The 13,510-nt window shown below is 44.5% G+C and overlaps 1 protein-coding gene across 2 annotated transcripts in view; it reads right to left on the bottom strand.

Moving 5' to 3' along the window:
• Positions 1-13,510, bottom strand: part of PINX1 (PIN2 (TERF1) interacting telomerase inhibitor 1) — a 61,710-nt gene that overhangs the window by 42,563 nt on the left and 5,637 nt on the right. For both annotated transcript variants that reach the window (XM_054629685.2, XM_077176488.1), the window contains exons 2-6: positions 13,179-13,288; positions 11,308-11,400; positions 10,898-10,976; positions 7,098-7,190; positions 4,552-4,628 (exon numbers count right to left, since the gene is read on the bottom strand). In XM_054629685.2, the coding sequence (XP_054485660.2) occupies positions 4,552-4,628; positions 7,098-7,190; positions 10,898-10,976; positions 11,308-11,400; positions 13,179-13,288 (452 nt within the window). The remainder of the gene's footprint in view (positions 1-4,551; positions 4,629-7,097; positions 7,191-10,897; positions 10,977-11,307; positions 11,401-13,178; positions 13,289-13,510) is intronic.

Genomic DNA, 13,510 nt, shown 5'->3' on the forward strand with positions numbered 1-13,510 from the left:
TCTGAGAAGCAAAAAAAAATAGTGGGGGTTCCAGGAAGTTCAACCAGATAGGAACTAATGGAATTTGTTTTTCTGTCTCCCCAGCTCCCAGTGTTCCTAAGCAAGTGAGAAAATCACGGGGAAAAGTGGTGGCAAAAAACAAGTCTGGCAGATCTTAGCCTGCAAAACAGGTCCTCACTGCAGGTCTCCAGAGAGCATCATAATTACAATTCAATATTTTCGATCACTTGCTCTCCCTGGGAAAAACTGCAGACGTTTTCAATTTAGGTCCACTCTGAAGCCCAGCCATTGTTTTCTTCCCCACCTCATTTTTTTGACTTGTATTTTTTTTTTTTTGTTTTAAACAAAGGTCCCTGTGTAGTTTATTAAGGAGGTTTGAGTTGGACACATGATTTATCAAAAATAATTTTTAAAAAAAGGACTGTTATGTTGAACATTCAGGAGAATTAAAGGTTGCAATTGCCTCTGATTAGTAACACATATCCCAGGACCATCAAAACAACAGCATTGTAGTTTTATTACTTCTAGAGAAACTCCTTTTGACCTCAGGGGCAAACAGCATTTCCTTCCACATCCTTTGCCATTCCCCTCTTTTGCAATTTTTACAGTCCTCTGGCCAACTCCCTCTTCCTTTGATAAGGCAGATAATCCAAGTTTCAGCATTCCCCACTTACTGCTGCAGAGCTGGTGTGGAACCAGAGAAAGGATCCATTACCAGACCAATCCTTGGCCACTGAGACAGATAAAAAGGGAGTCTGAGATCAGCCCCACAGTTCACAGAGCTCAGATTGCACAGTCAGGATCACAGAATGATTGCTAATGGCCACAGTGGAAAAGCACTGACTGGAACAGTGACACATCTGATTTGTTGAGACCCTGCTCATCACTGCAGCAGTTCAGGGGTGACAGATTTTTGACAAGACTTTCTTCAGAAGAGCCAGGATTATCCTGCTGGTCCAGAGACTATCACTGAGCCTTGAGTTCTCCCACTAATTCCCCTTGGAGCATAAGCACAGATGGAATTCCCTGTGTTTTGCTTTTTTTCTTCTCTTTTCCTAACCTCTAAAGGCAGTTTGGCGTGACACCAGCCAACCAGCCAGACCTAGTGCAACAGTGGGGAGGTTTAGATTGGATTTAGGAAAAATTTCTTCATGGAAAAGGTTTGTCTAGCACTGGAACAGGCTGCTCAGGGAAGTGGAGGAGTCACCATCCCTGGAAGTGTTCAAGAAATGTGGCTATAGTACATGGCTAAGTGGTGAACAGGCTTGGAATTGAGGACTGTAAAAGTCTTTTCCAGCCTTAACAATTCCATGATTCCATGATCTCCTCTGCCCCTTAGGTGACCTCTTTTATCCACCCCCTGAAATTTTGTCATGGGCTTAAACTGGAGGCTTTAGGGAAGGCTGATAATCAAAACTCTGGACAAACTCCTGAAGAAATTGCCATAGCTGACCCTGCTGTGAGCAGGTGACTCCTCTGGAGACCTCCAGGTCTCCTCCAGTCTCAGCAATTCTGTGATTCTGTGAAAAGCAGTTCCTACATCTTCCCATGGAGTTACACCCAAGTTTTTCTGATCCCAGACTGAAACAAATAGAAATAAGGGAAAAAGAACCAAGCTGAAAATCTCTGTCAAAAGATCAGGAGTGGAATGGTAGCTCTGTGGGGGTCATTCAGTGCACATCAAGTGTGCTGAATGCTTCTCAAACTGCATCTCTGAGGACAGAGGAGGGAGATGATACCTCAGAAAGAGCCTCAGAGACAGGACTTGAAGGTATAAAATCATGGAATGGGTTGGGTTGGGTTGGGTTGGGTTGGGTTGGGTTGGGTTGGGTTGGGTTGGGTTGGAAGGGACCTTTCCAACTTTGGGTTGGAAGGGTGCTTTCCAACTTGGCATTATCATAGGATCACAGAATGGTTCAGGTTGGAAGGGACCTTAAAGCTCATCTCATTCCACCACTTGCCATGGGCAGGGACACCTTCCACTATCCCAGGCTGCTCCAAGCCCCATCCAGCATGGCCTTGGACACTTCCAAGGATGCAGGGGCAGCCACAGCTTCTCTGAGCAACCTGTGCCAGGGCCTCCCCACCCTCACAGGGAAGAATTTCCCCCCAATATCCCATCCAACTCTGTCTTCTGTAAGTTTGAAGCCATTCCCTGCAGGTCCTTTTAAATGGTTTCTCTCCATCTTTCTTTCCTTTCAGGTACTGGAGGGCCACAATTAGGTCACCTCAAAGCTTCTCTTCTCCAGGCTGAACAATCCCAGTTCTCTCAGCCATTCCCACAGCAGAGCTGCTCCATCCCTCTGATCATCCTGGTGCCTCCTCTGGACTCGCTCCAGCAGCTCCAGGGGTTTCTGGGCTGGGTCATGTCCTGCTCTCACCCACCAGCACCCCCAAGTTCTTCTCCCAGGGCTGCTCCATCCTTTCATCCCCAGACTGGACTGATCCAAGGGGTCGCCCTGATCCAGATGCAGCACCAGCACTTGGTCTTTTTAAATCCATGAGATTCCTGTGGCCACTGCTCCAGCTTTTCCAGGATCCACAGGATTACTTCCATGTATCATCTCCATTGCACCCACAGCTGGGAACCTGCAATCAGATTCATGGATAGGAGCAGCTCTGGCTCCTCTGGAAGCATGGAAATCCTTATCCTGTCACCAGGGAAAGCAGCCCAGGGTTGTAGGAGCTGAAATTTGAAGGGAACTGGGGCCTACTACAACCTGCAGGAAAACCCAGGGCTCTGCTGGGCAGCAGGGCCCTTCCTACCTCATCTCCATGTAGGAACAACTCAGTTCCAGGAGAATGGCAGCACCTTCCTGTTCCTGCAGGGAGCTCTGTGCCACAGCAGAGCTCAGGGATTTCAAACCAGAAGGCAAACCCAGAGAATTCCTGCAAAGCCTCACAGGGCACTTCTCTTTGTGCCACCTTAAGGAGCAGGCTCCAGGACATGATGGAAAGGGATCAGAAGAGTTCATGGGTGCAGTGCAATGAAACTGCTCAGAGCTGGAGGGCCTGAGCAATGCACTTCTGTTCTGTGCAAACTCCACAGATCTCTGATCCATGAAGAGAAGGAGAAGGGGGAGCTGGGGGAAGCAATTGTGCTGCCTCTGGCTTCCTCCCCCTGTGGCTGCTCAGCAGCAGCCAGAAGACAACAATGCAGCTCCAAATTCTGTGCCCTCCTGCCTGGATTTGCATGAGGAAATTTGGGTGCTTAGGAGGGAACAGTCTGTGACTTTTCTGCCAGAATGTTGAACCATTTCAGGAAATCTGCACAGCAGCCATCAGCCAACCACTGCATCTGTCAAGGGATTGGCAAAAACATGCACAAACTTAGACACCCTTCATAAAATCCGTGTGATTTGCAGTGTTTATCCACAAAAGAGCAAATGATCTGCAGGAAAAAGTCCCAGAAGAAGCAACTTTCCAACTCTGAATTTCAAAAGATGTAGAACATAGAGAGAAAACAATACCAACTACTTGAGACAACTCATGAGTGGGCAAAATCTGCTCCCTCAACCCCAGCAGTGCTGAGCAGATTTAAATCCCAGTTTGTCCCTTTAAATCCCAGTTTTGCCTCCCATTGATCTGAAGCAAGGGAGCCAAGGAGAAGATCCAGGGTGTATTTATGTGATCAGAACCAACAGGGCTCCCTGGTACAAGTTTACCCACAGGATGTGAGAGCTCCAACAGCTCTCACAGACAAGTTCCCAAATCCTTATTTCAGCTCCAGTGACCTGCAGTGAAGCTCCACAACAACTTCCAAGAGCACAAGGAGCAAGGTGTCACACACTACAGGGTGTGTATTCTGAATTCCAGAAATTTCCACTCCAAGCCCCATCTTCCCCTTAAAACCAGAGATTTCCAAGAACTTGGAACCAACTGGGCTATTCCTGCAATATATTCATTTGTGCTTTTCCAGGTGTTATTTTTTCCAAAGAATTTTTCTGGAATTATGTTGGTCATGTCACAGTTATTTTATCCACTGATAGAGCTGGTCTGTGCTCTGCAAATGCAAATGCTAATTGACACATAAATAAAATAAAAACTGGTCCAAACCTGGATCTCATTACCTAAAGTCAGGGGAAAGGTCTTCTCATCAAATATTTATCACTGTTCAGGCCACCTCTGAATCTTTTGCAGCTCCTCAGCCTTTCCCAATTTTTGTGAAAAAAAGGGCAGTTTGTGGAGATTGCACAGTTGCTACTGAATGCCCAATTTTATTTTGGATATTCATGGATCTTTCACAGAATCATTTAGGTGGGAAAACACCTCTGAGAGCATCAAGTCCAACCTTTGACCTTTCAGGTCAAGCAAAATTCTTCTTTGTGATGTACATTTCCTACTAAAAAATTAAAATACTGGAGTTCTCCATCTCCATAGAAGTTACATCATGATAATCCATAAAAACAGGGATTAAATTTACTCTTATTTCCTCAGAATTCAAGCACAGCACTTCAAGTAGAAAAAACAAATTGGCAGAAGACATTTGGACATTTTGTTATAAGGGATAATAAACAAGGAAATAAGAGAAAGGAGAAGATTCTTGTTTACCTGGGTCTTGGCACTCTTCTGCCTTCTCCCAAAAATGCAGGACAGGTCCTGTTCAGTGCGTGATGAGAGATCCTTACCTGGAAGGGGGAAAGAGAGGGAAAAACCCCCAAAACCTTCACATCTGAGGATGCATTTTGGTAACAGTGTGACCAACAGACAGAGAGGAACTGCTCTTGGACATAAACAAAAATCAGGAAGTCCAGGTTGGATGGACCTTGGAGTAACTGGGATAGTGGAAGGCACCCCTGCCATGGCAGGGGGTTGGAATTAGATGAATTGTAAGGTCCCTTCAAACCCAAACCATGCTGTGGTTCTATGCTAAGGCCACTAAATGAAGATACACAAGAGGAAATGTGTATATGCATTGGGATCTTTGGGTTCTTACGAGGATTCCCCATTTCTGACAGAATTAGGGAGTTACAGCTCCTCCACACAGTTAAAAAAAAAAATAAATCCATTTTTACTCAGTGGGGACTTTTCTCTGATTTCTGATGTTGCTCCTGAAAAGCAAAACCTCCACCTCTGCCACCCACTGGGTCATTCCAACTCAAAAGTATTTCAAGGGTGAAGCAAAGATTTCCAGGAGGGCCATTATTGCCATCTGATTGTTGTGTGGTGAGCTGGATATCAGACATGGAGCAAGGAGAGGGTGATGTGATTGAGAGATACAGGCAAAGGTTTAGCCAATTCCACAGTGCAGGAGTTGTTGAGCTGTCCACTGACTCTGTCAAAAAATTCTTTGGGAAAAGGTCAGCAAAAGTTAAAGAAACAAAATTAACCCAGACAGGTCAACTTGTTAAGACTCTGCTGGGATCTGAATCACTTGAAAATCAGTGACCTCAAAATGAATCTCGTAATGGCCAAAAAGACCCAAAACAAAACAAAACAAAAAAATCCCAAATCTGACTTCTTCTTTTTCCTGGGATCCTTAACTGTCCCTGGAGGGTAAAGAGACACATCAGCCTAGAGGGGGAAGTGATCCCCCAGCTTCCTGCTGCCTCACTGCACCGCCTCAAAACGGCCTTGTCCAAGCAAGCTGGAAGAGACTGGGGTTGTTCTCAGCCTTCTCTTGGCCAAGGCTTGAAATGTGACACCTAAAATCCTCCTGCTCCCATTTTCAGGCTACGCTTCCTTTCTGTGCCTCCCCTTGAACATATCCCCCATTTTTCCTTTAACAGAAAACCAGCTCAGCTGACAGCCCCAGTCTCCTGCAGCATCACAGGGGAGGAGCTACTAGAAAAGCAGCTGATTTAATCTGAGCTTGGGGTGCATTTCCCAGATCCTGGAGTGGCTGTTCCTCCAGCAGAGAGGCTCCAAACCAACCCCGGGAGCGGAAGCCGCGTTTGGTGCCGTCGCTGTTCCCTTCTCCCCCTTTTGTGTGAGCTTGTCTTGTTTAGTCTGAAAGGAAGCAGGACTGGACTTCAACAACAAGGGCCATGACAACATGAGCCTTTCTCAAATAACTTTTCCTCTTTCCCCGAAAAAGGACAATTTCCCTGGGTCAGGCCACAGAAGGTACAAGCAAATGAGGAGCTGCCTTGTGGAAATGTGACCAAACAAATCAGGGATATTGTGAATATGAAAGCCTTGAGCTGTATTTTACATGCTCAAAAGGCATTTCTTTTTTTCCTCTATATTTAGTAAAAGGTTAAATCCAAATCAAAATAAATCCTCTTTGCTCAAACAGGCCACGGCCTCTGTACTTGCAAGCCCTGAACCAATTTAATTGTTTAATGTCATAAAGTGGCAGGCTCATGTTAACAGCTTGGACTTCAACGTTGAATTATTTCACCAAAAATCCCAAACCCTGATATGAAAATCTGGCCTCCATTCAGGTATCAATTAGCTCTGTTTTAGCAGAGGCATTTGCTGTCAGAAAACATTACACAGAGCTTTCAGTTTAATAAATCAGCCATTAGTGGAAACTGATCCTATCCATGCCCTGAAACGGGCACACACTGTGTGAAAGGGGAACAGAGCAAAAGGGAAAGGACTCAACAACTGTCAAGGGCCAGAACCTGGCCTGACTGAAATAATCTCATCACTCTAAGGAAGAAAGAAATTACTAAACTCTACAAATTCTTGACAGTTTTTCTGGCTGCCCTAATTTATCCCATGAAGTACCTGGTCGATGTAAGAGGGCTTTCCTCTTCCTTCATGCAGGTTTAATCTGATCCCTGATCTCATCCACATGATCTCTGAGCAGGGGATTGCAGGGGTTAGTGCCACACAGATGCCCAAGTCACTCCCATCTCACCTTTGCCTTCTGCTCCCATCCCTGCCCACTTGGAATATCTGCTGCTCCTTTATTCAGTTCCTTCACTAGGGAATTGTTTTATTCCCAACATCAGCAGCCTAAGGCTACCCAAAATTGCCCAAAATAAAGAGGAACAGCAACATTAGAGCTTTAAGCAAGTAGCTGCAGGGGGTGTTTCTAAACCCAGGTTTTACTTGCCAAATTTAGACTCCACAAGGCAACAGATCACCTTGAGCAGGGTTTGTTCTAATCTTGGTCAGGGCTTATGAAACAACAAAACTCCTCTCACCTTTAGCAAACTTCATATAATGGACACGTTTCTTGGAAGATTTGGATTTTTCTTCGAGGCTGAATGTCTTTTTCTGCTTTTTCACTGAGGACTCTAAAAAAACAAACCCCAAGCAAACAGGGTCCAGTTCTGTTAGAGGCACTTAAGCACCAAATTCAAACATCAGTGTAATTAACTTTCTCACAGAATAATGAGGTTGGAAGAGACCTCTAAGATCATCAAGTCCAACCTATGCCCTCTCTCAAAATACAGTCAACAACATATCATAAAGTATTACTGAAGAAAGCATTCTAAGTTTTGTCTGAAATATGTCAATGCTTGATTTTTTTTTGCCCCATCCCCTTTCTTTCCCATTTCCAATCCAATGTAATTTGAAAAGGCAGATACAGGTACTCCAGGTCAAAGGCAAATCCATCTCTGTGGTATGAAAATAATAATAGTGCTGTTTTTCATAGAGTATCTCCAGCACCAGAGTCTGAGAAAGATGCAAGAAATAGTAGGAAATAAAATACTGATAGAGCAGAAAGAAAAAGGGGGGAACCACCCCCCCAAGAGGATTTTCATTTCTAATCCTACACAAATTACCTTTATTTGGACATAAGCTGATACATCTGTGTAAGGAAACTGAATGGTGACAAAGCTTTTCTGTCCCTAAGGCCAGCTAGGACAAATTGCCACATCCCTATTATCTCATTTTCCAGGCTTCCAGAAGAGGGACTGCATCTAAACTGTCCTCTGGGAATGGTTTCTGGGGCTGGCTCAGTCCCAGAGTCACTCAGCAGTACTTTGGGAGACTGTGAGCAGGTTAAGGCCACGTGAAGGATTAAGCTCTCTCTTTAACAGCACAGAGATCACGTTCCTCTGCTGTGGCAGGTTATTTTGGGGGTGCAAATGTTCTCTTTGCAACCACAGAACCTGTTAATTTACAAAACATTGCCAGCAAGAGAGAACTAACCTGTTGTACAGTTAATTACTGCCTTACTAGTCCTGAAAAGAGGCACCACAGGAGTCTCTGCTCTGTGACTCCACAGAGGGTTACTATGGTGAGGTGTTTTTTTCCTGCCTGTGGGATGGGTAGGGAAATCAACCCATACCCTGAGGGCCAAGTTGAGTCACCTTTTTCACATGATCCCACCCTGGAAAGCTCTGCTGCCCAAGCTTTTCTGACACTGGAACTCCAGCACTTCCCTGTTTGAAAGGCAGTGCCACCTGATGAATCCCTGAGCTAAAACTGAAATCCCCAGCCTGCAGTGGGACAGCTGAGGGCCAGCAGGCTGAATCCTGCTCTCCCACACTAATGGGAAGAAAGGACCAGCAAATCCAGTTTTTAACAAAAAAATCCTCAATAAAAAGGGTCTGTGGGAAAAGCAAGGATCACAGCTAAAATATCCTGACAGCCAGGCAGCACTTTGAGCCTGGTTTCCAATCTCCTGGTAGCAAAAGGAGCATTACACAGCAAAAGGTTTCCACAGAGCCTTCCTCCTCCACGTTATTCCTACAGGGAAAGGGGCAGCAGCACCGCCTTGTGCCTGCAGGGAGGAATTTCACTACTGAACGTGCTGGCACTTGCAGTGGGCAGGAAAATACATCCCTGTGTCTTCCAGGGACTGGAAAATCCTCTGACAAACTGAGCAAGTGCTGCAGGAGTATTAATGTGCTTTTTAAAGCAATTTAGTCGGGGCAATAAAGCCACCAAAATGGCATTTTTGCAGCAAATGTGATCGAGGTGGATGTGCCAAAGCACTGCAGGGTGCTGTTCCCACTTTTTATCCATGGGAAAGGGACAGTCACCATCACTGAGGATCCCAGCAAAAGTACCAGGAATTATAGAATGGTTTGGGTGGGAAAAGACCATGGAGTCCCAACTCCCTTCCCCTATCCCAGGTTGCTCCAAGCCCTGTCCTTTGACACTTCCAGGGATCCACAGCTTCTCTGGGCAACCTGTGGCAGGGCCTCACCACCAGCAGATGAATTTCTTCCTAATATTTAATCTAATCTAAACCTGCCCTCATTCAGTGCCTAGCTAGGGGAAAAAAAAAAAAAAAGGAAAAGACAGCTAAAGCTACAGACACTGAGGGTATCTGAATGTTGGCATCAACCCCCACAGGGCCTTTCCTTTCCAACCTCTAATTGCAATCCAGCTCTGGCAACTGCACCGGTTCTTTAAGAACAATGAAGTTTTTCAGCTGACTTTTAATGCAGTTTGAAACTGGAGGGTGGCCAATAATGTTACATTTGCTCCTGCAGCACAGCTGCAGGCAGAGTCTTTTCCTGGATGAGTTTTGCCAGCTTCAACAATTGCCAAAAAACAAGTTTCAGAGTGATGCCTTTCTGTAAATCACCAAATGTGACTCTGACCTGGAATTTCCATGGTGCACCCAAATTTGTTCTCAGTGATTGAAAAACTGTCCTGCCTCCTAAAAGGACCAAAAGAACTGAGTGAAAGAGGGAGAAATTAGAGTTCTCAAGGGTCACTTTGCATGAGGTGACCCAGGGAAGAGAGCAGAGCTTAGGGCCAAGCCTTGCTCCCTGAGTCTGCCTCTGCTGACTCACTGTGGCCCTGGGCAAGTCATTTTGGCTCTCTGCTCATCTGCAGGTTTCCCACCAGTTACACCTCCCTGATCTTCCTAGGGCTCAAGTTGCAACTTGGGCAGGATTTAGTTCTCCAGGGAGACAGGAACTTGTGGAATTTCCCCATGAAATGCTCTCCTACCTCTCCAGGAGCTGAGTGACACCACTGAGTCCTGGGTGGCCTCATGATTTCACAAGGACAGCTTGCACAGCAAGTTAAAGAAGATGTTTTGAGGCATCAGGCTCAAAATTTTAATCCTATTACTCCAGGATTAGAAAACTTCCTTGCTAACTGGTTTTCCTCCTCTTCTTTCTACATTTTCTCTCCTAGAAAAGTCAGTGCTCAAAGGTTAAGAATGAATGAATGAAGAGTTGCTAAATTCACTAATCTGGCAATTCTGCCCCAGCAGCACAAGGACAAGCTGTGTCCAAACAGGAGCCCTTGGTTAAACAATACTCCAGAGAGGTGCTCAGACACAAAACCAGAGTTTAAACTGCATTTAACTAAAGGAGAGATGATAAATCACTTGATAAACCAATTCTTTCTCTAAGCTCACACCCACCACAACTTCCTAACTTCATTTTCACAAAGCAAGGTCAGTTTGTAAGAAGCTTTTCAAAAATAGAAGACTTTTAAAATAGCCCTTTCGGGAAAGTTTCCCCACTTGTGTGCTCAACACAAGGGCTACAAAAATCACTTAATGCTGCACTCAAAGCAGAGATGTAGAACTCTGAGGCAAAAGCTACAGAGCAGCTCTCCAAGGACAGGAAAAGGAGGCATTTAAGAAGCCACTGGAGCATGGAAGCAAAGTGTGACAGTTCATCAACAAAAGGAAGGCAAAGCATTGCAGTGCTGAGAGATTGTTGTGAGCCCTCAGATTCTGGGTGCTTTATAAAGAAGGAAATATTCCTCTAGGAACAGGCCAGGGAAAGCATCCCAAATATTGTGATCCTGGATGAAATAAACAGGTTAAACATTTTATGTTTTCTTTCCTCAAGAAAAAACCTTTCTTTGAGTACTGAGAGCAAAACTGATCCACTGAGATCCACAAATCCATGCTCATGGATGGCAACACATCCTTTGGCTCCCAGTGATTTTGGTGAATGAGTTCTCAATCTTATCCAAAATATTATTTGCATCACAAACTGGGCCTCAGGAACTTTTTTAAGACACAGAATAGAAACTCTGCTGAGCTTCCAGCATCTGATTGAGCCAAGCATGAACCTACCTGTTTCACCCTGTCCATGGCAGTTATTCAGCTCAGCCAGAAGCTGGTTGAAGTCATCCTGATGAGCAATCCAGTTGTCCTGTAAATATCACCCACATGAATGCAAGGCAGAAGTCTTCAGAATTAACACAAGTTTTACAAAACAGATATTAAGACTCTTAGAACTAAATTAATTGGATATATCCAATCCTTGCTGGTGGGAGGGACCCCACAGGTGGTAACAGCAACCACAGCTCCTACAGCCACCCCAAAGTGAAATGAAATTAAAAGGGTTGTCTTGGAAATCCTAAACAATTCTGTTTGGTACATGCTACCACCAGCTGTGACCACAGGTTTCTCTAATATTCCATTCAAATAACTGTGCTTTTGCTGAAATGGGATCCTTTCCCTGCCCTGGGTCTAGTGCTCACCTCATGATTGATGGTAGCTCCCAATCCCAGCACGTCGTTTTTCACCTTAACCCTGATGTGTTCTGGATTTCCTTGCTCCTGTGCCCCGAGACCCTAAGGAGGATTTGAGGGTACAAATGTAAGGATTTCACAGCAGCAATTAGAGCTTTTGGACTGTGAGACAGTTCACAAGGAAATACAGCAAAAAAATAACAACTTCCTGTTAATATGCCTGCTTGTAGCTGAATTCATTCACAGGCATTACCATACAACACACAAAGTTTTTTTTAAATTTACTACTTAAGCCTCCAGCAAAGCATTATAAACACTAAAATAGCAACAACATTAAGTAGTTGGGTGATTAATCAGGAAGCCACCTGACATTCCTAAGCCAGCACAAATTGTTTACAGTTTTCAAACAAGACTCTACATAAGAAGAATGTGCCTCACCCCAAAAATGTCTCTGTCACTGGGAAGGGAAAAGGGAATGAGGCAGACCCACACAGAACACACAATCCAAACCAAATTTACATGGAAGGAGGGCAGGGAGGGGCAGGGGAGAGGCAGACTGGAGCCAGTAGGGCATTCACAACTCCCTCCACCTCAGAAGTGGATGAAAATATTGGAGCAAACAACTCTGGGGTTGTTTAATATGAAGCAATATTCAGGTCCAGGGTTATCTTTCTCAACTGTATGGTCAAGGCAGAAAAATTAAAAGGCAAAGCTGTGGGTTTAAAACTTTGTTCCTGGTATTTACCTGAAATTTGCCTCATCTGTCACAAATCATCACCAAATGTGTTAGAATTAATAAACATTTATATGGTGCTGCAGTGGAGAGAAGCCCAGCAGACACATCCTGGGATATGGAAGATTTGAAGGGATGAGGCCTATATGGAAAATGCTGTTGCTGTTACAAACAAAGAAGAGTTTATTTGGTCAATGGGGTGGAAAATTTGCCTTGAAACTTCTGCTGACCAAAAAGTATGGAAGCAAGCAGGACGCTTGGTCACACATCCTTCCCCGACCCAATTCCCCATTTACAGGATTGGTGCTAAGCAGCCTAATTTCACTGCTCATATGGGCTTTTGCCCCTTAATTGGACCAAGAGAAAGTTCCATTTGTTCAAGTTTGGAATAGAATGGAGACATAAATCCTTCTTGTACAACTGTTGGCCAGGAAGATCCAGTATCTCAAGTGGGAAATGTTGTGAGACAACTGAAGCAACAGTTTATATCCAAAAATAGGTTTTAAGGCATTTACAGAATTGAGAATGATCCTAAATTTTTTGCCTTTTAAGGAAAGCCTGGAAGAGGAAATCTAGAAAAATAATTAAAGGTAGTGGGGGTTTTGTGGGGATTCTTATCACTAAACACCCTGATGTGCAGCCCCAAATCTCAGCTTTGCTGAGGCACCTCTGTGGAATTAAACCTGCAGTTTGCAGGTGTCTGTGCTGACCTGGAGGTTTTTATTAGTGTCAGAAAACAGTCCCCTCACCCACAGGTCCTGGGTGGAGCTGGGAAGGGACACAGCTCACAGCATTTTGGGGGTTCAAGGAACAGATCAGAAAAAAAATCTTAAAACCAGGTGAAAGACTAAAGCAGGTCCTGGAGTTGCTTTAAAGAGTATCAAAAAGCAGGGAGAGAACTGAAGGTTTAAAGGCAGCTTAAAACCTTTAACCTGATTAAATATTCCAACTCCTGCTCTCACACGGGAATTCAGATTGTCAAAGAAAGGAGAGAAACTGGAAAGCAGGAGAGGCACAAACAAGACTTTGTAACAAAGTGTAAAAATTTATCACTGCTCAAATTCCTTGTGCACTTAAGAGAATAAATCAAAACTGTCCCCTGGCAGTTTTAGACCCTTCATCTACACTGCTGTCCTTTAGATCCTACCTTTCCTTTGGACCAGCCCATCTTTTCCAGCATCTTCTGGCCAAATTTGGAATCATCGTTGCTCCAAGCGCTGTTCCGTGGATCCACAGACCACTTCTGCTTTCTCCGGGCTGCAGCAGGAAAGGAAAATTCAAACAGGCTTTACTGGCATTCCCAGAGAGTTCTTGGTATTGAATCAGTCCAAATAAAGTTCCTTATTGCAGAAAAAAATACCCCAGAACTTATGCCAGATTCGATACGTTTTGGGGGTTAATTTTACTAAACGAAAAAACACAACAACAACAATTAAAGCTCAGTGAAAATATTAATTATTAATGGAAAGACGCCAAAGT

This window comes from Agelaius phoeniceus, chromosome 3 (genome assembly GCF_051311805.1).
Source record: "Agelaius phoeniceus isolate bAgePho1 chromosome 3, bAgePho1.hap1, whole genome shotgun sequence".
Lineage (NCBI taxonomy): Eukaryota > Metazoa > Chordata > Aves > Passeriformes > Icteridae > Agelaius > Agelaius phoeniceus.